Below are 27982 nucleotides of genomic sequence, written 5' to 3' on the forward strand. Positions count from 1 at the left end.
ATTATTAAATTAACAATTTTATATTCTTTTCATCAACATTTAATATATTTTACATATACATGTGTATTAATTTTCTTAAACATTTCTTATTATAAATCTTTAAAGCATTTTAAAGTTCATGTTTCATTTTTTATTAGATATGAATATACATGTAATGATTTTTTGCATGCTGGTTTGACATAAAAATGTTTCCTTTACTAAATGAACAAACGTGAGGCTATTATTATTCGGTTGTACGTATAGTGATTCGGTCAAAATCGGGGTCTACTGAGATCGTAAAGGCAAGTTGCTGAAACAATTTTTTACTATCACAATAGTCAGATTCGATGTACAGTTAGGTAGGCTTTTCTCTGGCGGATATTTTGGTCAATTTCTACAAAGAAATCTTCTACGTCTCAGCGGAATGCTTGCGTTTTCTTCTTATATTCGTTGCGCACTCTTAATATGTTATAACAGGAGCATCAATTAATCCCTTTTTCATATGATAGGTCATGACCTTGAAAAGTTGTACCCAAGCATCTTCTATTTCCGGTGTCCACTGATTGTCAAAATGAGGCTTTATGGCTAATACGAACTGATTTCCCACCAACTGTAGAATGAACCAAATACTTTGATTAGTTACATTTGTGATCTACTGCAAGTAAATAGGAGCCATGTTGTCTGAAATTATGATAACATTCCAATTCATAAAAAAAAAAATATTTGTAGAATTTCCATCCGATTGAATTTAAGTATTGAGAACTGTTATTAGTATTTACCTTTTAAAATTGCCTAACTTAAGGTAGTATATCCTTAACTACGGCGAATTAAATGAAGTTCAGTGCTGTGTAAACTTTTTCATGACGTCAAACTGATTACCACGCGTACTTTTCGTTTGACGGTTGCATTATTGTAAACAAAAACAACAATTATATTTATGACTTTGAACAATTTTCTCAAACGTAAATGAACGGAAAAGGAAAGGGATTCTTCAATGCTCAACGCCAAGTGGGGTATATCAAAATGCTTAAACTGTCGCATTACAAACCGCAGTGGTATATCTTTATGATAACAGCGTGTATGTTTATTATCATTTCCTTCCAAGAATAATTATTTTGAAAGGATGTATGTATGGTTGCTAATTACTTCTCTCATGGAGGTATTTGTTTATCCAGGAGGTGTCTATGTGGGGTTCTCGATAAAATCAATAAATTTATTTAATAAATTTGAATATTTCATATATTAACTTTCACCTATATGTGAGCTGTGATTTAAGTTATATCATATGCAAATATACAAATATACGAATCATGGGCATGTAAGAAAAAAAGCCCATGTAAGAAAAAAAAGGATATTCCTTCTTTTGATTCAAGTTAAAAAAGAATGATTATTTTATCTGGCTCAAAATAAGAATAATTCAACAGCTCAATATATATGATTTTTATACTGACGTCGACGTCCTTTGCCACTAGTTCGCGTTAATTAATTCAAAGATAAAAATATAACGTGTAATTTTACATCTATGCAGTAGCAGAAAAGTGGGGAGAAAAGGGGAAAATGATTTTTTTTGAACTAGTTTCAAAACGATAAAGTTAAAGTAGGATAACAATTTAATGACACAGCTAATTTTTTTGTTGTCGTAGATAATAACAGAGAAACACTTCTTACATCCACAAAGTCATATCTAGCATTATAATGCGTGTGTCGCTCTCCAAGCTCGTGCATCAGATTTTCCAACTTTTCTGGCGTTTTGATCCTCCCAATGCATTTCTCTACAGTTCCCATGACCCGTAAGGCATGCGATCTCAAAATGGCACTGTGTTCCATGTCCTCTTTTGAAAGTTGTTGGAATGGCAAAAAAGCATCTTGAACTTCTGGATGAGTTTGAAATAAACTGCAAAGATAAAACACATTTATCGTTATTTTCTATATTTCGTGCGTCACCATTGCTAGAATTGAGTTTTTCCAGAAGTGCCGAGTGTGCGTTCCGTCACTGGTAGATGTAATGTTCGGTCTTCTTTCAAACGGAACTTCGAAGGAATGGTTCTCGAGAGTGTGCCATAGGATTGGTATTGTCAATAACAGAACATCTAAAGCAGTTCATTTTAGAAAAATTATTGATTCGAAAACTTAACCTCGATAATTGTATCCTGTTATTCAAGATGACTACAAATATCATGTTATATAACGGTATCTATGCCATATCCACTTATAAAACAGGCCGATGATGAGGCACAAATTCTAAAATCATTGCCTCATGTACATTGTAATAAACCATATAAAAGAAGTTAATATGCACGCAAGTATAAAAGCATCATGTTTATGAGCTTAAATTTAAAAAAAGATGTTTATTTTGGTAGCAATAAAAGAGCAAAGCTCAGATTAGAATTTGTCTATAGTAATTTTTTTTTTAATGTGAAAAACTTATCACAAAACATTTCCGACGTATTATACGCTGAATATAAAAATAGAGTTATAAAGGAAATGTATGAATACAAAAAACCCTAAAAATGTTTCCTTTCAATAAGTATTGTTCAGAGTATTTGATTGACGGATTTTTAACGTTACTGAAAACTAACATCTGCTCAACTATCTAATAGACTTTAAGGTTAGCAATGCGTAAACTATTAGCAGTACTAAGCAAGGACTTGTGCATGTACGGGTTCAGTTAGGTGGAAGCGATTTGAAAAAAAAGAATTTTTATCGCCATAAATAAACCAAAAACATAATTGTTTACATGTATGACAGAAATAATCAGTGTATTTGAAAAAAAAATACGAAGTTCTCAATGCATAAAGTATAAAGATATGGTTTAACCACTGCTAAATCTCGGATCGAAATTATATAACACATGACAAGGATATCATATATGATTTAAGCATGTGAAATGTGAAGAACACCTAATTCGTTTTTAAATCTTTTCATCTGCATGAATTGAACCAACAAAGCGCGTTGTTTTATAATTTTATTTTATATCTTTTGGGCTGTAATGAATTCAAATTTTTTATATTTTATCGAGGGCATTCAACGTATGATCAGTTATGAAGTAATACATGTCTTGGAAAATATTCGGAGAACAAGGAATACATGGTTTAGAAAAAGAAATATTGGAAAATATGATGTTAAGTTCAATTAAATATTTTTTGTTCATAACCAATCGCAAACTAATTTTTGTTTTAAAGATTCATTTTTCGTCTTTCATCTTACTAGTATCATGTTGATACAAAGCATAAGTATGTGAGTGATGTGTTTATAAACACTAGATACATGTATAATATTGTTGCCTAAAAGCAATTGCTGGGAATAAGTGGTTGTCAGTTATTATTAATTTTTATGATCTTGATTTGCTGGGTTTTTGCTTCTTTCATCAATGCATGCTTTCGATTGTTTACTGACAAAATACCCTTACCTTGCTCACAGATGTGAGAAATGTGCGCATACGCAGTTAATATAAACGAAGATTGTCGCAAAATTTAAACAATAAGAACATCTACTGTTCTTTGTTGTGTTATATTTTAGAACGGTAGGAGCGTAACAGAAAATTGTTTTTTTAATGGTCATAATCTCCTTAACTTGTATGAAACAAAGTAAACATAAGTTGCAGATTTTTTCAAATTAAGCATTTTCTACTATTATCATAAATGCATGACGTACAAAAGTGCACATTTGACATTTTATACTTTCCATATTTGGTCATGTCATTGCTTTCGCTTATAAACAGCAACTCGTTCTAAATGATTCACTTACATGTACATGTTGACGCGCCAACATGAATTATTCCAATGTATCGATGGTTATTGTTACAGAGTAAACAACAAATATACGCGTAACACAATTATTAATACTTAATAAACATACAATCACATTGGATATAATTAAATTTTATAACTATTGTGTTATTCTTCCACACTTTTTAAGGTGAAAAATTTATCATAAAAATTACTGTAAAATAATTCAATGTCTGTTTGTCTTATTTTAGGACTAAAATGGCTTACTACACTTTGAAAAACTTTATCGAATCAGCTGAGAATTACTTGATTATGATTAATAGCTTCATGTTTAAGAAGTATATAAGTCAAATAGACGAAAAATATGCAATTTGTTAATGATTTTCTAAAATTTAATTCAGTAAATATCGATAAAAAGGCAAGGGGGGTTCAAACTTATGATGTGCGGTCACAACTCCGATAGTTTAACAACTGAGCTTTGACGATGTACAGTTAAAACGATTGATGCAAACAATTCCAAAAAAAAGATTTAAATCGCTATTTTGTGACGTAGGGACTTAAAAGTACAAGTCTTGATGTAGTGTGGTACCATTAAGTGTCACCTATGATGATACATGTATCTTTAAATAAAGAAAAAATATAAAACTAATAAAAATTATTTCTCTATAATTATTATAGCAAACATGTAGGCGGGTTTTTAAGGGCTCCATGGGAAAACCATTACGTGCACGGGGATGGTACATTGTACATTACAGGAGTGGCAGTCTAGACACAATAAAAAGTAAACACACGTATACCCTGGGATGAAAAAATGACAATAACAAACCGTGAACCATCTCAAAAATCCATGAAAACGAAATACAATTTAATTCAAAGCAGGGCAACACGGACCTCCAAATAGATAGAGGTAGAATCAGGTGCCTAGGAGGAGTGAGCATCATCTGCTGACCGGTGTCGTATAATTGAAGGTCCGCCCTGTAAAATGGTCCGGCCGGACCTTTAATGTTAACATTAAGGGTCCGGCTTTCCCCTATAAGAAAAGGCCCTACCCGTAGTCACTTATTAAAAGTTCTCTTAAAGTAATTATTCGTTTTGCTCCTGTGCATGTATCTTAAAGATGTCTTTGTTTATGTAATCCAATTGGACATTTGTGTATCGTACATGTATGACCGTATTACTAATTAAATTACTTTTGGAATATTAAATATTGATAGCGGGTTAGATTTAGACCAATTGTATTAGAATCTGAAAAAAGAAAACCAGGAGTATTTTCACAATAATTTGCACACACTATTTAGTCCCTTTGTTTTTAAATCTCTTCCGGTGTAAATGTATTAACAGAGGGTTTCACGACAGGTGAACACGGGAAAAGAAGCCCTGCAGGCATTCACACCTGTGCTAATCAGAATACACCCCTGAACTGTGAAAGAAAAAATGTCTCCGCTGTAGTGTTCTACACAACTTAGATTGTCTTTTTAGCTCGTTCTTTGTTTAATTTTCAGTAGGTCAGAAACGCATGATTTTATACTAATAATTTATACTTCTCTAGGTAGATTTAAGATTTATTTAGTGTATGATAAATGATAAGAGGCCGCATACATGTGTATGGATTACCTGAATAAAAGCGATATACGTTGACAATATAGTGAACATACGTAACTGTGGTAACTATAAGGGGGCGTGAAAAAACAAAAGGAAGTTAATTAGAAGACAAATGTACCTATTATCAAAAAGCATGTTTTGATTGACCACAGGTACATGTAGTGTTTATACATTCTTTCTTTATTCACTTAAGGCTTAACAGCCCATCCGTATTCATGTACATATAACATAGAATATTTCCTCCAAAAATATGGTTTGATATATTTTTTATGAAAAGATCATACAAATGACACACCAATAGAAAATAAAATTCATCTTCCACACAATAAATATTACAATATACATTTTCTTCGAATTCTAAGTGTTCTATTCAATCGACCAGTTTAAAAATTAATAATAGTCTTATTGTGTGGTAATAATCTCTCTTTCTCTCTCTGTGGGTTTTTTTTTTCTCAAAATATACACGCATTTTTTGTTTTAAAAAAAGTAAAGTGTTTATTCCCGACCGTTTTTGATCACCTCAAAATCCTCAAAGATTGATTCAATATTCCTCTATTTACAACGTCCAATAATTTTACATGTATATAATGATGTATAATAATGCAGGATTTGGAAACGAGTAAACACTTAATAGATAAATCCGTTTCCATCGATAAATTCTACAAATTTCAAATTTTGGTATGTCCAAGTTAGGATTTCTCATATATGAAAAATTAAAGTTGAACTAACAGCGTACTTACAAAAATTGCGTTGAGGAAGAAATATAAGAAGCAAGGTATATGACCTGTAATATGTTACAAAGTTCATTCATTTATTCTTTATTTCCTCTTTCCAGAGATTGTAAACACATACATATCAAAAATTATTATTAGTAATATAACATCATACAATATATTAAGTTAGTCTATATACAAGTATTATATATATCTACACACAGTATGCAAATAAATAAATAAATAAATAAATAAATTTCTGAGATTTAATTGTTCGAGTTGCTGACCTTGTCAGCGGACGACTCGTGATAGGGTTCGGTTGTGGAGCGAGGCACAATCTAGCACTAGATGATTACTGAGTTTTTGAAAATTGCTTGTGTTTTTTTTTCATCTAAATACGCACACGTTTTGCGACCGAGGAGTATCTAAAAAAGGTCATCGTATGAAAGAGCACAGAGTTCGCTGCAGAGATCGATATCTCTGTCCACCAGGCATTACGGATTGCGTAGGTTACAGAACAGGAACATGTTACATGAGTGAAGAAATCATAAAGTATGGCGCCACATAATTGACATGTATCTAGGTTTTCGTAAGGTTGATCCAAAATTAATTTGCAGATAAATTTACACTGAGAGATTTCGTAGCAATTTGTAGGAAAACGCCAAAACTTAGCTGGATCCTTCTCTTGGAATATAGTTAAAAATCGTGAGAATCCGGGATCAGCGGAAATGCAGGATTGTCGGAGAGTTCTGTGACGTTGATTAACTGCTTGATTCACGATTTTTTTCCAGGTTTGCTTATTGGGAAATGTTCCAGTATCCAACCACTGTTGTAAAAATTCTAGGAGATTATATATTCTGTCAGCAAATTCAGAATGTCGGGTATAAATCCAAGTTGATATTTAGATAGGTTTTCTAGGAAGGAGAAAAGGCGGGTTAAGAATATCCTGTTAGCTAGAATCTCGTAGTTTAGAAGACAAAGTCGTCCCAAGAAGAGGAGCTTTCTTTTGTCAATTTCAGAACTGATGGGGTACACACCAAAGAGGCTTTCGCAAATATCTGACCTTGTTTTGCGTGGTAAATTTTGCGCCGTTTTACACACCGAGTGTTGGAATACGTGTAACCACTAAGTATCTTTCGCTGACAAGTTGTTCCAAAGCTCGCATCCGTAAAGCACAGAGGGTCTTACTACAGTTTTGTACATATCACAACGGGATTTAATAGACACAGTAGGTGATAGGCTCGTGTGTGTCCAAAATAAACACTTTTCATTATGTTGATGTTATTCTGCACATCACTTGCAAATGTGTATTTCAACACTCTGAGAGAGAGAGAGAGAGAGAGAGAGAGAGAGAGGTGTAATGTGAATCGTTAAAATCATGATAACTGGTTGTTTTAATCAAATTGTGGTAATTCCAGTCTTTGATCAGGTAAACACTTTGTATTTATTTTCTCTACAAGTTGCTAGGAATCTACCTAATGCGTTGCAGTTGTTTCTATACATTCAAGTAATAAAAAATTCATAATTTTCAAAACTCTGAAAGACCGTTCACAATTGCTACGCAATATGTGATGCAACTGTAATCAATATTCAACATTGACGTCGATTCTATCAACAGGAATACATGGCCTTTAATCAATAGAAAAATATTTGGCGTCAAGAAAATCTAATATCGATTAGAACTTGAAGCTTTGTTTGTTAAAATTGTATGTACCCGCTTTCATTGGCATTTCAAAAACCAAAAACAGAAGCTACATTTGGACAATGATATCATATTTTATTTGAGAAAAGAAGATGGGGAATAAGATGGCGCAAATGCCCATTCGGTTTAGTAGTGAAATACAATTTTGAATTTATTTTTCCCCAATTAAATCTATTCAAATATATTACAATAAAACTTTGCAAAAGCAAAATTTCTAACTATAGTCAGTTTTTAATATAACAAATAAAAAAAGGAAACAAAATATTGTCGAAAATTTTGGTGGTATCGAACCCGTAACATAAAAACCCTAGATATATAAGGTTAGCTTATGCCATGTGCTCTAACCATTGAGCCATTTCAGACACAACAAAGTGGGCTTTTTAAACATTATGTGTGACTAAGGCCACGAACTACCGGACTTGTATTATTTTTTCAAAACGTTCAATTGTTGGGATACAAAATGATATTTTTAATGTATAGTCGGTCATCTCTCCACGTTTTTGTTGAATGAACTCGGTTTGTTTTCCAATAGACCTTAATTAGACTATGAGAAAAATATGGAGCACAGACCCACTCTATAAAAGAAGATGCCCTGAAGTTCTAAAAAAATGACAGTATTTGCAGGTTTTGATACGTACACGCCTGTTTGAGTCAACATATTCCAAGTATTGAACATACCTTTAGTTTAAAAATCAATGATTCGTTAAATATTTATTGTTTTCAATGATTTAAAAAAAACCCAAAAGGTTTATTGATACTTTAATTTTTCAGTATCCTATCCGACCGCGTATGGGCATTTTACACGCCTTATCCACCCATCTTCTTTTTAAAAGCAGTGTTATGCAGATATTCAAGTTAATTTCATGTGGTAATGTTATAGTAACACTGTTGAGTATAAACACGTTATTTTCTTGAAAACATCGGCAGTATGATTTTTTATTCAGTTTTAATAAGATGGTATCGCGTGCAAGCACGGGATTTAATAATTTACGCTTTAATATGATACAAAAATGAACAAAAATATTGTTCGACATATTTAGCATTATACAAAAATTGACTGGGGATGGGGGCAACTTTGGTTATGTTAGCCCCCAAGTGACGAAATATTGCCCGACGCGAAGCGAACATTTTTGTTCATTTTTGTATATACATGTAGTGTGTCCAAAATTTTTCTTTTAAAATTGCTTTCTCAACCTTTTAATTAGAAAAAAAACCCAAAAACTGCATGGATTGATATTTAAAGGAGCGAGCAGAAATAAACAATCTTCACTGGAAATTACAAGAATTTTTATCATGTCAAAAAAAGAGTTTCAAATTGATGACTGCTTTGGTAAAACAATTGGGAAGGAGGGGGGCACCCCTTTCCACTTTCCCGTTTCATTCATACATCATTTATTCATACAGTCTGTTCATTGCTTACAAATTGATGTTTAAGGTTTATTGCCAATTTGTCATAGTAATGTCTGAATTAAAAAAAAAAACCACGCTTGTGTACATATTTATTTGCATATTTTTAATTAAAGATGTCAGAGCCCAAGCATCTGCCCGATGGTTAACTCGTCCTACACTTTCCACTTTGACGTTGATTAGCTATCCCGCATTCCTGGGCAACCCGGAATGAAAAGTTGTTTTTACAAGTTTATTAAAACTAAAATCACATCAAATTGTTTCAAATTATTTATCAACTTTTTTGTATTAATCAAAAATATCCGTTCTAATGTACAGTACCGATCAGACTGGACAGATCAGGAATCACAGTCAGTAGGATGATAAGATAAAATACAGGTCTGCTTCACACTTCAGTGCATATAGTTGACTCCAAAAGCAATTCTTGAGTAAACGCAAAGTAAACCCCGAGTAAACCCAAAGTAAACCCCGAGTGGACCCAAATTTTCAAAAAGTAAACCCAAAGTAAACCCAGAAAGTAAACCCGGGGTTTAGTTGGGGTTTACTCTGGTGTTAGGTTGGGTCTGATCGGTACTCTGCCCGCGATGCATGATCAATCCGTCCTATACTTTTCTCAAAGACTTTATGAGTCAACCCGCGTTCTTGGTTACCCCGTTTTGGAAAGTTCTATTCCATTTTCCAAACAGACTTCGCACTTTGCAAGTTTTTTTTCCATTAAAACTAAAATCGTACATTCAAGAAACAAATTGCACTATTTTATATAATCGACGTATTTTAAATCTTATCCTCTTTGTATACTTTAAGTAAGTTCCCGGTAAATATACTCACTCTTTACATAACCATTCAATATTATTTCATAGCAAGTATATATTTTGACGCTAATACTACTACTGAATTTGATCCGCCAAAGCGTGTCCACCACCTTACTTTCATTTTTGCAAGTTCGGGCTTGTTTATCGGAAATTAAAATTAGTTTTAATTAATTTTACAATAATTAAACACCATGGAAATTTCAATAATTATATCTTACGGATATTATATCACCGGTGTTGAAATACTACAGATGTAAGCAGTTGTGCAGGCATTGTTTAGTTTAGTGGTAAAATGTCTTCATTTTTAAGTTTAGATTTTAATCATTTGTTGGCATTATTGATCAATTAGTCATAGTACATTGCTAAGATATTACAACAAGAGATGTTTGTGACACACGTATACCTCCTCCTTTGAAGATTTCTGCGAAGAAAATGAACGGAAACTGCAAATAATTGGGGTTTTTGAAGTCCAAGGGACATAACTCTGTCAAAAATTCCTCGGTCGTACCCAAAAATCGAACTTGACCTACATGCAAATATCCATATAATAAATCCGGTATATCAAATTTCATGTCAGTCGGTGCAACCTCTGCGAAGAGAATGAACGGAAACTGATGATGGACCGACCGACCGACTACAGCAATGCAATAACTATGCCAGGTCTTTTTCGAAGGAGAGCATAATAATAGAAAACCCTGCAGTATATTTTGATTATCTATAAAAATATATAGTCAACCTTGTAATACTATGTTAGGTAAAAACATCTTCTTTATCTCTGTTTGTCATTCCATACATTCATAACATCTTTAGAAAGATGAAAAACGTGCATTGTAAATAGAAGCGACTCCAAGAGAAAGACAAAAAATTTAAAATAGGACTTAATGGAAAGAATTTTTCTCACCGAGATCTGTCGCGATGATAATAACCTGGCGTACGTTAGTTTACACGTACGCGTGTGGAAAGTTCCATGTAAACATGAAGGTGGTGGGTTGAGGATCGTGGATCTATTTTTATTTTGTAAGCGTGGCATACAGTTATTTGTTTACATATGATGCATAGAACTAAGCTCGTTCGGTCGTTGCTTGACTTATTTGGATGTTTATACTTATCAATCCAAGATATGACAGGAAAATAACAATAAAATAGGAAAGAGATATATTGGAACATAAGTTAGTCAGGGTGACTTTCTTTTTTCCCCATATACCGAGAGTTTTGAGTGGTTAATCATTCATTTTTGAAATCTGTTTTTCTGACTTTTATTAAAATCGCCAATTTTGATAATGTGATAGTTACATGTAATATCTGGCACTGATTGAGTAGAAAATGGCGTCTAAATCTTTGTCGCGAAAGGCAAATGGACATACCAACATAATACGTTCACAGGACAGGATCGACCCCCCTTCCACCCCCTACCCCAGATATATAGACCCCGGAACTTTATTTTTTTATTATTAAATTATCCTTTTATGAAATATTTCTAATCTAATTTATACATTCATTGCACAAAATTACCTAAAACAAATATTTTTAAAAAAATCAGACCCTCTACTTATATAATACAAGAAGGTTGCTAACTTCGTCCATCTAGAATCAACGGAAGTAAGGGTTTAGAGAATTAAGCAAGTTTATATTTACAATTTTATTTCGATTGAAACTTATTTACCTTACCCGATTTTTCCACTCTTTCTAAAACTTCGTTAACTGTCCCTCCTCAAAAGTTTGAATTGTTAATAACCCTTTGTTATTTCCCAGTAACAAACATGAAAATCTGATTGACCAATAAAGGACCAAACAGAAAAAGAGATTAAAGGAGTTGTCATGTCGTATGAAATGCTGAATAAGCTGCAGATCTGATGGTCTATGAGAAAATTTGGACTGACTCGTCTGGTGCTTAGTGCAACAGTTCTTCGCATACAAAAAGGTGCGCTAGTAATTTACTTATTGATATGATTTGTATAGTAATATTTATCATTTTGGCGTTATAAGACCTACGTTTTTATTATAAGACCTACGTGTAGGTTTGACAATGAATTGAGAAACTTAAGAATTCGGATCATAATTATTTTTTTTTTTGATAAAACGAAATTCTTATCGTACAGTAGTTTTCCTCGGAATGCCCGACCGTGAGGTCGAGCATGCGTATTGCAGAAATTTTATCTAACGTAGTTGCTAGAGCCCGAGCGCTGATGTTTGTTGTATAGTGTTATAATTATTAAGGCAATGGGGACAAGTTCTGATCAGGTCAAGCCTATCCAAAATTTGAGGTCTGGATCCCTGTTGTCTTGAAGGGTAAGTTTATGAAAACTTAATCTAAATGAATCTTATTAAATTTATCAACAATGCCTGATATCAGTAATCAATTATAACCAGTATACATGTACCACACAGATCAGGCCCCAGGGCCATAAAACTTGGACGATCGCTTTGATCACTGTCTCACTTTTTCAAAAAGAATAATTGTATATAGCAGAAAAGTGATGAGTTACAGAGCCTAATAACCTCCTTGCATAAAATTTCAGTTTATGGTTTCCCTTACGTTTGCATTTGAAATATGTGACTATGTCTATCATTTACTATGTGATTTGAAAAGCACAAATCAAATTTCATGGCATAAGTAAACATTATTACGAGTAGTTGATAATTATTGTAAAAATGTTCTGCATTTTCCAAACTTACTCACCTAAATTAAATCAATTACTTAACAATATTTGTCCATTTCGAAAATAAAAATAATCGCTCATTTGTACTATCACTGTATTTTTTTTATTTCACCGAAGCAGTATTTTAATGGCTGTCCACCTATTGCTCATGTTCCGGAAAAAGAGTTTTAATTTTGTATTCATAATAACAATTTTTATATTCAGTAATTCATTCAAATTATGCATTAAAAGCTTGAGCATTTCTGCTTATCTGTGAGGAATTTCATGGATGCGTTGGTTTTCGGTTCCAGTAAGTAAACTTTAATAACCAGTTCGAAAAATGTTTATCGATGATGTACATTATGGGGTGGGGCTACCCACGAATACCAAGAAAATTGAACCACCACGAATTCTAATGATTGCACAGTAATGTTATAACGCGCGGTACCTTATTCATAAGCTCAATGATACAATGATATCAAATTCTCAAATAACCTCCAATTCTGCATGTGCATCGTATGTTGTTTTTCTCACAATTAATTTTAAATAATGGATTTTTACAGGAGTGCAATTTTTTTTTTGGCAATTGGAATATATATATATATATATATATATATATATATATATATATATATATATATATATATATATATATATATATATATATATATATAATTGTTTCTGACATGTGACTATCAAATCACATGTTAATTTTAAGTATAACTAACATGTATGATAACCGTCCGTTAAGGTACGTGTAATACGTGTTTCTAAACAGATCATCCGTGTTGGTTAATGAGACACCGTTTATTCCTAAAGAGATAATCGTAGAGGTGAATGATTCACGAGGAATTGACCTCCGTCTGGCAATTAAAAGAGAAAGTCTGAATCAGATGTAATCTAATGCATTTGAAATTAAATTCAGTTTCTTAAAAATCATGTTGTTTCTGGACAATGCCTTACTTTCAGGTCTAGTTTTCAGCATTTAGGTCTAGAACAGCTAGTTAAATAACTTTGAAAAAGTGTTCTACGTAGCTTTTTGAAGAACTGTTTTAAAAAAAAATGTATACACGAGCTTTTAACTCAAAGTATCTGGTATGATTTCACCAAACTTACATACGTGTGTATGATTTTAATGGGTCTACATGTCATAGCAAGAAACAACTTCGCCATTTTGTCACTGTGCCCCATATTTTTGCAGCAATATTATTAAAGACTTATGTTCTATTTTAGACATCTACAAATCCAGAACCACTCCATACCAGCCGGTGGATAATGGAATCATAGAGAGATTTAACAGAACTTGACTTTCTTTGTTAGGGACTTTAGAAAAATCTCAGAAAGTAAGCTAGACAAGTCATATCAACACTTTTAGTCCATGCATACAACTGTACAGTCTACGACACCATAGAATGCTCACCATTTTTTCTCATGTTTGAGAGAGAGCAAAAGTTTCCTCTAGATGTCATCTTTGGATTGTCGAGACCATATGATGAAGACAAGTGTTCAACCAAGTACATAGAATAGCTAAAGCTGTGCTTGAAGGAAGCAAACAGACAAACGAGGACAACTTCCCAGAACAGACAGAAGTCCAACTAAGACCAAAGAGCCAAAGCAGATACATTATATAAATAGTGCCTGTTGGGAGGGTAACAATGGAAATTGATACTCCGCGGGAAAACCATTGTCAACCGACTTAAAACGGAGGATAACAGTTGTTTTCGAGAGGTGTCAATTTCAAATGTTATTTGCTATTTACTTTATGAAACTGGGCGAAGACCAATTGCAATAGGTCACCTGAGTGACTCAGGTGACCTAAAACTTTTACATAGAAAAGGGCATTGAAGTTCCAAAGGATAGCAATAGCCCTTTTCATATATTTTACTGCCATTTCCTAAAAAAACCCCACTGATATATATAAACCCTTCTATATATATGTTTTATCTTGAAGTACCAGTACGGATATGTTAGACAAACCCACCTTTTTATATGAAAGGGCCATGGGCCAAAAGATTCATTTCAAGCAACTGGTCTAAGGAAAATTAGCGTTAGACAATAAACAAAAAAAAAAACAAGAGGAGAAGATTAAAAAAGATTATAGCAACTGGTCTATGGAACATAATGGAGAAAAAAATGAAATATCTGGCGTTGGAGGGGCGGATCCTCACTTAGCATGACACTCTAAATTCCATGTTTCACAAATAAGACAGTATCTGACATACTGCGAGCATCTGGCAACCTAATTACGATTTCGCGGAGGTGTTAAGGAAACATAATTATGGAATCTGAGTTACATGTAATTCCGTGAAATCACAAATCTTAGTTATTATGTACATATTCAAATATATAAGCAACGAAACGTAGACCAAAAACAAATAAAAAATACTACAAAGACAATTTTTGCCAGAAATTAGTTTGTATTACGTAGATTTACACATTGATGACGTCATGACTAAAATTTGAATGCCGTGTGAATTTGATCGGAAAGCATTGTAAACATTTTTAAAATATAGCTAATCTAAGAACACTAATAAAGTATTGTGGTGTGATTTATTGAGAATTGGACATAAGAATACTGGGGGAGATGTTAGTTTTATCCATCATTCGCTAAAAGGTATGTAAATATGCTTTTATTTCTCGGCCAGGCTTTCCTCTGTCGTTGTTTACGATATAAAAATCCAACTAGAACAACACTACCCCGTGTATGTTGAACTTGAAATTTTACACGTATCGTTAGTTTGATCAATGCTTAAATTGAAAAGTGCTGCTAGAATCCCATGGTGTGTGTTGTTTAAATGCAATGTGCCGTTTTCCGTGCAAACTTTATAAAAGTTGGGAAGGTTTTACGAGAACCGGATGAATAACTTTTTAATAAGGATAAACATAGGATTCTAGCAGCGGTTTTGATTAAACTGAGATGTTTTGCCTTCACTTGGTATGTTTATTTTATTTTGGAAACCGCGGGGTAGTGTTGTTCTATCTCATTATATGTTAAGGAATATACGTAAGCTATTTATAGTTGTCACGTGATAATGCACCAATGTGGCAGTGATGTACTACCCGATTTTATTGCACTGACATCTATTTTAAAGGATGATACTAAGTTTTTGATCTTATTCAAAATAATTATTTAATTTTACGATTTTGAATACAACAGTCAAAATAAGACGGCATATTGCCCATATGCTTCCTTAACATCCCCGCGTTATCTTTGAATACATCTTATCATAAGCAAATATTACATTTTTACAAATATTTACCATTTTCTCAATTACAACCCATAGACCAGTTGCTTGAAATGAATTTTTTTCTGCCTTCCTTTTCTGTTCTTTATTTTATTGTCTTATGCTAAATTTTCTTTCGATATTGACAATGATAAAATGATTCTATCTACCTGTTGAACCTTTGTTGACAAAGAGGTTGCTCCCAATTAGAGAAAGGGTTCGAATGAAGGTCGGAATCACGCTATCAGAACACACCCCGACATATAAACAACAGGAAATGTCTTTAAAATCAAACAAAAGTTCAAAGGCATGGCAAATTCAAACGCTGCTAATTATCCAGAATCAATCTTCATAGGAATAAAAGACCCCGGTTTAGCTTTTTTTGTCTCATCGCTTCGACATGTTTTATAAATCTTTTTCAAAAAGCCCACGGCAATTGTCATCAAAGGGGAACTTTAATGAGTTGGATATATCTAAAAGCTCGACATATTAAAAATCGTTTACATAATTGATAGTAACCGCTTACTAATTCCGACAGCTTGCAGTTAATTGTAACTCTCTGATGTTCCATAAATTCTGATTAAAGTGTCCTACCTTTGAATAATTTTTCATGATCACAATTCCTAGCCATCCAGGCAGATGAGAAACTAATTCTGCATTTTCATTATATCGCAAGAACTATTTATGGACCGTCTTCCCAAACATTTGCAGTGATGAGGAGGGGGTAAGGAAGGGGAAAGTGGTAGCTCTCGTAAAGTAATAACATTTTATTTGTATATATGAACAGAATACATGTAGTTATTACATGTGTCCCTTAGCAATTTTAACGAAATTGAAAGCTTTATGAATACATGTACTAGTTGTTTGTAGAATTGATGACTTTGTCGAACGAAGCGAACCTTGCCAGATTTATTGACATGTATATTGCAAGAAAAGGGGGGGGGGTGTCAAAAAGCATAATCAAATATAATGTATTGTCAATTTTTGAGATTATTTTGTTCATGAAGAAAACGTTTGTTTTTTCAATCTTATGTTCTCAACTCTGTGGGTTTTTCCCTTACAAAAGTCGGATAAAGAGTAATATGTGGGTATTAGAGGCGCACCATATGCCAAGATCTTCTCTGAACATTAATTTGCATAGAAATAAAAAAAGAGACGAATAAATCAGAATATTTCATTTTATGATCTAAAAATACATACAGAAACAATTATATCACTGAAATACGAACTCCTTGATCGTAGATTCGAGAACTTGTTCCGTGTTATTTGACAGGATTTTGGAAGAAATCTGGTAGTAAACCTATTTTTCTTATTGAAAATAGCGGTAGTGAAAAGTCTTATATCATTGTTTGTGTAACATTTTAAAAAATAAGGTCTGAATCTGTTACTGTAACACCTCGTCTTCCTCTACATAATGTCTAACACTTTCTTCTTATTCTCAGTCGATTTCAGTTTTTTAAGATTTAACATGTGCTGGAATGTAAAATTTAAACATTATTGCTAATGCCTAGATTTAGAACCATTTTGAGTAGTTGTGTCAAACGGCAATGTGACGAAGGCCTGTCTATTTCATTGCTCGCCACTTAGCTATGGCTCTTTGAAATCAACAAGATTTTTGTCTGGCTTTTGACCTAAGACTTCGCAGTCTGTGCATATTGCACTTAAAACCAGCATCATTTTTAACTTGTTTTAAGGCAAGAAATAGATAGTTACGTCCTACTGAAAGTCCAAGGTCTTGTTAAAATGGTTCTAAGAGTGCATGTTTTATTCTTTAACTTTCGTGAATATTATTTTATAACATAATTTAAAGTTATTATATACATGAACATGCAAGTTTGAATAAAATTTGTATTTTATATTTGATTTGCCGTTTATTTTTATAAATATATAAAATGTGTCGATTGAATTTCATATGTTGACCCAATGTAAAAAAGCATCAACCTGTAGTAGATAAAGGTGGTATAATTGTTAGTTGATCTTTTCAATGGAACGTCTACATAAATCTTTAAACAGATCCTATATCGTGTCGAAACGATAGGTTTAGAACGCATAAATTGTGATACGATGTACAGACCCTTGTGTTACATGCAATACTAATAACAAAATCATTATACATGTATCATCACCATTCTCACAGAATTATTGACAAAGTACATGTAAATAATAATTTTGCATGTGCCTTGTCACACGTAATTACTTTTTAATAAGACCCTCATAAAATCGTACTGTAGTTAGTAAACAGATGTTTATTTTAAATCGGAATTCCCAATATCTCCCAAAGCGCAAGGTCACGTGGACAATTAACAAGGTATCTGTGAGTCAATGCTCACTAGTGATACCCCCGCTCTGATGTGAATATGCAAAATAAACAAAGTCGACATTTAACAGAAAGCTGGCATCCGATTGGTACAGAAATATATCCCACAATATGGCATGCCTAAACAAATAGTGTGTTAAAATTTCAAGCATCTGCGATAAATAGCTGCTGTGAAATCTTTGAGGAAAATTTGTTTGAAAATTTTAGCTAAAATAAACAAAGTCGTCATTTAACAGGAAGTTGACGTCCGATTGGTACAAAAATATATCCCACGATATTGCATGTCTTAACAAACACTGTGTAAAAATTTCAAGCATCTGCGATAAATAGTTGCTGAGATACATGTAAATGTGACAGAAATTTTTGTTACAGACAGACAGACAGACACACAAGGGTAAAACAGTATACCCCCTCTCCTTCAGAGCGGGGGTATAATTAACTCCATTCTTAATGAAAATTATTGAAGAAAATATACACTACTAGTCAATACAAAAGATATGCAACGGCCACCACTTACAAGAAACATATGATTGTAACATATTTTAGAGGACTCGATGGCTGCGGCCATTAATTGGAGGGGAACATTTTTTAATTCAATTCACTGTATTTAGGGGATGTGTGTCTTGGGAACTCTGTAACCAGAATTTCCTCAGTTCCCATTCAGAACACATACCCTCTATTAACTCCCTATAAGGCAAATCACTAATTTCTGAGGAGAATTTTTTGCCAGAACCTGTAAAATTTTTATAGATAGTGGTGTTTCTGAGATTTAGAACGTTTCATATTTTTAATATGATTTCATTAATATGATTAATATGATTTTATTTTTAATGTTTTTGCCAGCTCCCAGCTGATTCCCAGCAAAGGGTCGACCTTCCCTGCCGTGTGCGCCACCAGAAGCTAGAAACTTACCGGTGTATTATATAAAAAAAATAGTTTACTATGTCCCATCCACCTACTTTTGTGTTATTTTTCCTCCCGTCTGTCACTTGCAATTTCACTGTGTAAAGTCAACACAACAGTCAAAACCGCAAGTTTCGCATTTTACTTACGATTATCAGAGGCATACATATTGCATACTATTTTCGGCAAAAGACATCTTTATAACTAATGATAATCACTAAATTCATTTCATTGATTTTAGCAACACTCTTAAGCCTTCAAGTACAGGAACTCTCAATTTTACAGAAGTATTGAGATTACTTTATCCGAAACTGTAATTTGCTTTCTTATTAGACTGCAATGGTTTTCTTTCGAAAAAAGCTATAAATGAAGATACAAAAATACATGTATCCAAATTTAAAAGATAAAATTTATGGATTTTTTCTTTACTAAATAATAGTTTATAGCTAAACAAATCAAAACTTAAAACTTTACATAGATCTGATGTTAATTTGTTGACTATCAAGCAAGCAAGGAATTGGATATTAAAATCAAAGCTTAACTAGCCCTTTATTTGAATGCTTGCAGTGTAACAGCCGCTAGTGTTACGGCTTCGCATAATGAAGCGTTGCCAATCGCAACTTAAGCTAAATTGGAGCTTTTTGAGCGATTTATACATGTATCATTTAAGAGGCTGGTTGGTCAGGATATTAACCTTCATATCTTGTTTGGTTATAAACTATAATTTAACAAAGAAAAAAAAAATGTGAATTTAACTATTTGAATGGTTTTGTTTAAAAAAAAAATTTGTGTTTTACAAACCTCTTTTAAGAGGATATACATGGATACATGTAAGCGTCACAAATGCGCAGCAGTTTGAGCACTTTATGAAATAATCAAATATCCACACGATGAAACGCTGATGATACAAAAAGCTAATGATATATCAAATTTATATATACAGAATATACGTACAACTGTATTTTGTTGATCCCCATTTTAAAGTCTACTCATAGTTGCAAGTATATATAGAAGGTAAACCTCCGAACGTCAAAATCCAATCTGAACAGTTTTTTGATTGACAATCAATCAATGAATTCTAATTTACTGGTAAGTATAGGAAATTTCCTTTTTTAAATGTAATTTTAAACAAATGTTAGATAAATTTACCTGCATGTACACTAATGTAAAGATAGTAACAATACTAGTACAATATTTCGACAATGTTAAAATTCAACTTATACGCTGTTTTATATAAACGAATATACATGTGAATATGATGGACTTTTAAGTGAATGGTATATACTTTTAATTCATTGGTTTTAAGGAGTAGTTCAATTGCAACTGTTTTATCAACGTGATTTGTCTATTTTTTTGCGCAAACATTTCATGTCAATTTATTAGTAACCTTTTTAGTATGAAAAGATAAAAATACTAGTAACTAAAGGTTACTTTGAAAGAGCAAGGCATGGCACTATTTTTTTCTACAGATGTGACAAATACTAAAGAGGAGTGAATGAAAGAAAAAATGAGAAAGATCACATATCATACGCTCCCTATACTTGACAATAATATTCGGAATCAAAAAAGAAAAGATGGTTTCGGAATTACCTGATAAAATGCACATATTCACACTGTGTCCTAAATACTTAAAAAAATTATTTAAACTCCGTGTAGGAGTTTAGGGAGTTGCGCTGACAAACTGTTCATCACTATTAATAATCAATGTGTAGATTTAAATTTCAAAGGACCAAAATTTGCAGAAAAATAACGGAATCGAAATTTCTTAGAAATAGTGTATCCTAACTACATAGTTTTACAAATTTTTACCGGAATAAAAGAATTTCCTACAGGGATTTTAAATCCAATGAGATTTACATTACAAAATTTACATTACATTTCAAAACCTTAACCATAATTAAAAAAGCTATCAAAGCAAAGCACAAATTATTTAGTCCATCATTTAATGAAGTAGTAAAAATCTGAAATATAGAGAGTACAAAGCCATTTTTTTTAAAAACAACGTAAGTTTTTAAGCAACAACTTAGAATCCTATTGGCACGATTCATACAGTTCTATTTAAAAAATAGGACTGCTTCATGGTTGCAGTTTTACTGCAGAACTCCTGCATTTCTTTTTTCATTTTGTACCAAATGACTTCGACGGATGTGGTAAAAATAACAAAGTACACGTACTAGTATTGATACCGATTATATAACACTAATGGGAAAAGCACTGCACCATTCGAGACAGGGTTTGTCTCAACTTCCTCTCACGATTCTGTCTGAGATTAACATTCAAAGCGGAAGACATGCAAGCAATTTGCTATTTGTTTATAATTCCTAATAATAATTAAGATCAACCAACTTGTGCCATTTAGGTTTTTTTTCAAAAGACAAAAAAAGAGGTTATTACGTAATGTAATTTCTACTTCTAGTGTACTTCATTTACATTCCAGAATACGAACATTTGTCATTATACTTCAAAGCATATGATTTTTGGGATCTTCTTTTTCTTCATACAAATGACAGAATAATGCATTTTCAATGTAAATCGGCCCACAATCCTGGGACTGAAGCAGAATCTTGCGAAATGATAAGTTACCACTGTTTAATGCTACAAATGTAAAGCTTGTGTTAAAAGATTATTCTTATCACCTGTTAGGTGGTTCAACAAATTAAGGTTTTTTATAAAGAACAGGCACAAAAGTTCAACGGAAAAACACGGTATAATAAAAGTTTAAAAAAGCGAAGTTTAAAACCACCACCGGGGCCAAGTTGATCGATTGACTGTTGTCTAAAGTCCTGTCGAGATTGTTTCTTTCAAATGGAAACATAAGACGCAAGTCTGCCATATAGGTCATAAAACTCACGGCCTCAGATTAAAAGAGACTCGGGGTAATTGAAGTAAATCCTATGTACTATTTAAACACCAATACAACGTGCTTTAAAATCAATCGGTGATGACTCTTAAGCAATAATTTTGAGTTATTTAAGGCTCTAAAAGCAAAGTATCAATCGAACTTAAGACGTTTTCATCTAAGACAATTATTGACAAAACAGTTTGCTTTCGTTGTCGAAATCCCCTCTTAGATATTAAAAAGTACCCCCATGTTAGTTAGGGTTGGGATTGCATCGCTAACTGAATCTGTAGACAGGATATGGACCAAAAGAGTCTTGACCCCACTTCTTGATCCGCGTTCGGATTGAAATGATTAAAACGATAGAAAATCAACTGGGTATAAATATGTGAGTCAAACGTCAAAAATCGGGCACTAACCTCCATTTGTGATACGCCGAATTGTTTTGCCATTTTGCATTGTCAAACAATAATTAAGAATGGAATCTGCTTGCAATTGAAGAAAATAGAACCATTTTAACAAAAGCCTGGACTTTGGGTAATTGTGTCAAACAGCATTGTGACGTAGGCCTGTCTAGTTCATCGCTGGCCACACAGCCATGGCTTTTTGATATCAACAAGATTTGTTTAACTTTTGAGCTTACACAATGCAATCTGTGCATTTTTTACATAAATCCATCGTCATTCTTGTCTGCTTTGATGCAAGAAATAGATAGTTACGTCCTACCAAAAGTCCAAGGTCTATTCAAAATGGTTCTATATGTTGGTGAAATTTAAAGCGCGTGTTACATGTGTATCATGGTCCAAACAGTTCTATTATCGATTTTCATATTTCACCAGACAGAAAAGATGAAAGGCAACTCAAAGGCCGAGGAAACCTGTAAAAACGTTTGAAGTACCAGCAAATGAAACAATAAATATTAAACTTTAAAAAAACCAATAGAGCTTTAATATTTTCTGACATGTGATAAAATATTATAGTTTTATTTTGTAGATGACCTATTTTGGTAAAAGATCTTGAAGTGTTTTCACTTTCTGATTAACACGTTGAATATATATATACGTCGCTTTTTACAGGTTTTAATAAAACATTTTATAATAACATTAAGGTAAATAAACCGAACAAACACGACATTGCACCAGATGGTTTTTTTTCTTCTTGGGGTACAAAATGGTCTGTACCGTTTCATAAATATAAACTGACATGCCATTTAAAACAACATGGATAAATTTGTTCAAAAACCATCTGGTGCAATGTCGTGTTTGTTCGGTTTATTTACCTTAATGTTAATATAAACAATAAAACAATTTCTATTTAACATTTATTTAAAGATAATGGCGAGCATTGCAGAATCATAAATAACGTGCAATTTATGACACCCCCTCCATGCAATGATCGCTACCTTTGAAGCAAAGAGAACCATTTTAACAAGACCTTGGACTTTCAGTAGAGGTTAGCTATCTACTGTACATGTGGTCGTTGTGTCAAAAAAGTTTAAAATCACGCGGTTTCAAGCCGAAGATGCACCTATTGCGTTGTGTTAGCTCAAAAGCCTGACAAATCTTGTCGATTTCAAAGAGCCGTGGCTGGCAATGAAATAAACACGCCTACGTCACGTTGCTGTTTGACACAAATACCCAAAGTCCAAGCTCTTGTTAAAATGGTTCCAAAAGTATTTAACTGTTCATAACTACATCTTTCTTTTTCTGAATCTTTTAAAATAATTTATACGTAGAAATCCAATAAAACTACTTCCAAGTCTTGATCATATCGTGCAGTCCGCGCGGAGTTTTTGCTTTATTAAATAAATAAAGATTGTTGCTACCGTTTTTTAATCAATTACGAAAATATCCACTCTAAGTCAACATCAAAGGTATTTAAAGCATTGGAAAAACGATGTATCATTAATTTTGGCATTTGAGTTGAAATTGAACCACGCATTTGAAACAGTTTTAAAAAGTGAAAGGAATGTCATGAGCATGAGTTATGGTTTGTGTAACAATAACAGGGATATTCTGCTTTATGTCTGCCCAGAGCCGATTGAAAAATAAATCCGAAACTGTGGAAGCAATAGATTTCGTGCACGTGGTGGCTCAATTTTCGTTGAATTTATGGGCGCCTCTCATACACGAATTAACATCCTCCACGAGTTAATAAATTGGGGTTATAAAATTATATATCCCCTTTGTATGTGTAAAATAATACACGAAATTTCGCCCCCACGAACCTACATTGTATCAAAAATGTTTTTAATAACATGCTTATACTAACCATGCAGGTTGGCTAGGGCGTTTAATATTATAGATGTAAATGTTCTCGTATAATAATAATAATAATAATAATATTATATCAATGTTATGCCAATTTTCCACGCCATAAGATGGCTCCGGTCAGAGATACGGTATTTGTGTGTAACAACGACATTGTGTCGGCCGTTTATCTTCTAATCCACGACGCAGGTTATATACAATCTCTTTACTAGAAAGAACCCAAGTCCAAGGTCATGAAATAAACTGAAGTATATTATTTGAACTTTTGACAGATTTTTTTCCCCAAGTAGTCATGGTCTGTATGTTTTTCCTCTAAGGCGATTTCTAATTCTCGCATGAAATTGATCACCCATCCATATTTGACAACAGGGGAGAGGGCTTAGTTTGTCCACCATGCAATTTTACTGGAAATGAAGTCGGAAATACATAAACGAAACATCTTGATGGTAGAAGCGGTATAATTTACAATTGTAAACGATATAATGCAATTTTATTGCAGCTAAAACAGACCTCCGAACTCCGATATACTTTTAATTAATCAATCAACCTCACAAGAAGCTTAGAAAAAAAAGCCGTGTATGTTTACATTCTTTTAAAGTGTTGGGCTCTTAAGATTCATGTTTACAATTGCAAAATAACTCGTTGATTGACGCAGTATCAAAGTGCCAGTTTTCACAGCATGGGAAATAACAAACTATTTCACCTTCAGCACAAATATTGGCTTCTGATTCATTATAACATCAATAGCGGTGTACATGGTTTCATATCAGCCTAATTGCTTTTGAAGGGTTCTCTTAGAAAACATTGGCCGACATCTTCTGATTGCATAGACGCTGTACAAGTAATTTGGTCAAACAAGTGCCGTCGGATTATAGGATCGAAAGCGTTTCTTTGGGTTACTTATAAAGAAAGGCAAAGGTTTGAAACAGATTAACTGTTTGTAAGGGATCGAACAGCATCACTATAACTACACTATAACTGCACAACTTGCGCCGCAAGTAAGTGGTCAAAAATCCATGTACATACACTTGTCAAAAACTGTTGTCTATCATCGCAACTAGGTATTCAAAATAACCTAAGGCACGTTAAATATAAAAATTGATTCTTCAGTCACTGATTTCATAATTTTGTTTTAAACACAATATTTTTCAACATATATAGATGTACTTTTTGAATTAGATTGTCTACTAGACGTCCAGGTGATTTTAAAAACCCTGCAGTTTATACAGCCCCTTTACAGAAGAAAAATTATCGACCGAATTTGTGTATATAATGTGTACGGTCTTCAAACGTATAAGATTGGTTACGTAGTGTAGGGGTCACTTTTCAAACGTATAAGATTGGTTACGTAGTGTAGGGGTCACATTTCAAATATATAAAATTGGTTACGTAGTGTAGGGGTCACTTTTCAAATATATAAAATTGGTTACATAGTATAGGGGTCACATTTCAAATGAATAAGACTGGTTACGTAGTGTAGGGGTCACATTTCCAATGTATAAGATTGGTTATGTAGTTTTCGAAGAGAAGCTTTTTGCGTATTGGTGCACGCGAAGGAATGAAGGAAGATAAGACGTGATTACCCGAGCGAAGTTGTGAACGCATGTCAACTAAATGTAATTGTATATTCTTGTGTTTTAAAACATCATTAAAAGCAACTTTCGCCCTAGCCAGACTAATTTTTTCCTATTCAGAAAGTTTAATCAAGCTGAAAGCTAGCATGATCATTTGATACATCTGGATTTTTTTCCCTTTAAAAAATGCTGACTCACTGAAGGGAGAAAGTTAACCTAAAACACACAGTTAAGGCTTAAAATATGGTGAGTAGGAAGGGGGTGGTGGTTAAATTACCCCCTTTTATAGTCGACTTATCTAATAATTTGTTTAAAAAAGAGGTGGGTTGGGTGTTTAGGGTGGGGGGGGGACTACATGTTGATCTACCAGTTTCATAATATTGTGGTTCTTGGGATTCGAATATCTAAAAAAAAAATTTTTTTCAATGTATTGGTGCGTATTTAGTGTCAAGAAAATGTCAGGAAATTCTCCTGACACCTTGGTTTTTTTATTCGTCTGCCTACTCTTAATCTTAAGGTGGTTAGAAATTTTTTAAAAAATTATTTTGTCCCTAGGATGAAAATCGAGATTTCCCGATATTTACACCAGGCAGTTCTATCGATGCCTATCAATTAAAATTTGGTGACCTTAAATAAATATCCCCCGGGAACTTGATCTGATATTCTTTGCCAATGAATATTTTATAGAAATGTTCGAACACCGTTTGAAATTTGAATGTTAAAAAAATGACACCACTTCGCTGTTATCATCCGACGGAACGATAGATGAAAAACTTATGAGGAAGATATAGCGTACAGCGAATATTTATTATACCGGAAGGAAATGTGATATACAAGGACATTCAAATGCATTTGAATTGCACCAAAGAATAAAAACTAAGGTAAAAATTACCCTTTGGACGAATCAAAGGTTCAAGGACAACCAGGAAAACACAAGAGATATCATTGTTATCTTTTTTGTTTTTCAAATAAACATGAAATTCAACAATGGTCGTTTGTTTCGTCCAGTCGTAAAGTCTATAAGGCTTTTAGATTTGCTATAATAGCTATTTTCCACAAATCCGTTTTAACAGTTTCAAGACTTTCCATTGCTACCGATAATGAATTGAAGTTAACCGGATGACAAACAATATAAGCATCAAAAAGCTTCAGCTTGTTAAAAAAAAAAACCCACCATATGCATGATATCATATAGAAGGGAATTGTTCACAGAGCAAATGAAAATACATGTATACTATAAATTACAACCTACATGTAATATTGAAAACGGACTTTTGTCGTATTTTGCTTTAATTTAAAACCTACATGTAATTGCTGTTTTAAAATACTACCGAAATTGATGAAATCACCTTGAACTAAAAAAAATTAACAGATATTTTGCTTCGTTTAGATAATGAAGCGGCACATACATGTATAGTCCCCCCTTTCACTTTTACTTATCACACCATCATTTGTTCCACTCGGTATAATGCACAAATCTCGTTTCTACATCATTGATAACATTTCTGTGTAATCAAGAGAGCATCTAACAGATAACTACGAACAATAACAAAGATGTATACTCACTTCATGAACGTAATAACTCCCACTTTTGAAATATCATGCTTCAAGGAATCCCACGACTTTTCTAAGATTTCGACCTGTCTGTCTGTCAGTGTCGGCACTTCCGGTTGAACCTCTAAGTACTTATCTTTATTGTTGTTGGACGCAAATTTAGACTTTAAACATCCCATGTTGTAAAATAGCGCCCATTGAATTCTACATGCTATTAAATTGTTATCTCGTTGAGGCTTGTAGTAAATATATATATTTTTTTTCACACTAAATCCTGTGAATTGTGAAAGGAAACACTAGTAGTCATTAACTATTTCCGCAACCTCTCGACTCGTACGCCAAGTTTTTAAATTAAAAGAAATCGGTATATCAGCCCGCAGGGTTACACATGCGATCTGGCTTTTAGGATATAGGACGTATCAATATATATTTATACACAGACAGAGAGAGAGCTATAGCTATCGGAATCATTACTGATAGGAGATACACGCAGTCAACGCAATGTACTCTGACCAAACAACGTCCGTTCCAAATCGACCAGCGCTATTGTGCATTCAGCTCCTTCCTATACCTCGGAACACGTGTCTTTGTTCGCAGCATTACATGCATGAAATTTTTAAAGTTGTTAAATAACTTGTGTAAACATAACACCGCGCCATCGTCATTAGACACCTTCGAGGGAAGAAAAGTTCACCTTCTTCCGATACTAGTCTAAACTT

General features: G+C 33.2%; 1 protein-coding gene across 1 annotated transcript; it reads right to left on the reverse strand.

Moving 5' to 3' along the window:
- Position 1: 1 nt before the first annotated feature.
- Positions 2–27978, reverse strand: LOC128190326 (neuroglobin-1-like). Its single transcript, XM_052862346.1, has 3 exons — positions 27276–27978; positions 1648–1873; positions 2–589 (listed from the first exon to the last, which is right to left on the reverse strand). Exons 1-3 carry the CDS (start codon positions 27440–27442, stop codon positions 440–442), a joined length of 543 nt encoding a protein of 180 aa, XP_052718306.1. The 5' UTR covers positions 27443–27978; the 3' UTR covers positions 2–439.
- Positions 27979–27982: the final 4 nt, after the last annotated feature.

This window comes from Crassostrea angulata, chromosome 6 (genome assembly GCF_025612915.1).
Source record: "Crassostrea angulata isolate pt1a10 chromosome 6, ASM2561291v2, whole genome shotgun sequence".
Taxonomy (NCBI): Eukaryota; Metazoa; Mollusca; class Bivalvia; order Ostreida; family Ostreidae; genus Magallana; species Magallana angulata.

Bases quoted from the DNA above. Each gene is read 5' to 3' on its own strand.
- LOC128190326 (XM_052862346.1), bottom strand. From the start codon at position 27,442: ATGGGATGTTTAAAGTCTAAATTTGCGTCCAACAACAATAAAGATAAG. The intron at 1,874-27,275 runs GTGAGTATACAT...TTATCTTTGCAG, and splicing joins GGAGTTATTACGTTCATGAA to TTTATTTCAAACTCATCCAG. The intron at 590-1,647 runs GTAAGAAGTGTT...TTCATTCTACAG, and splicing joins CTAGATATGACTTTGTGGAT to TTGGTGGGAAATCAGTTCGT.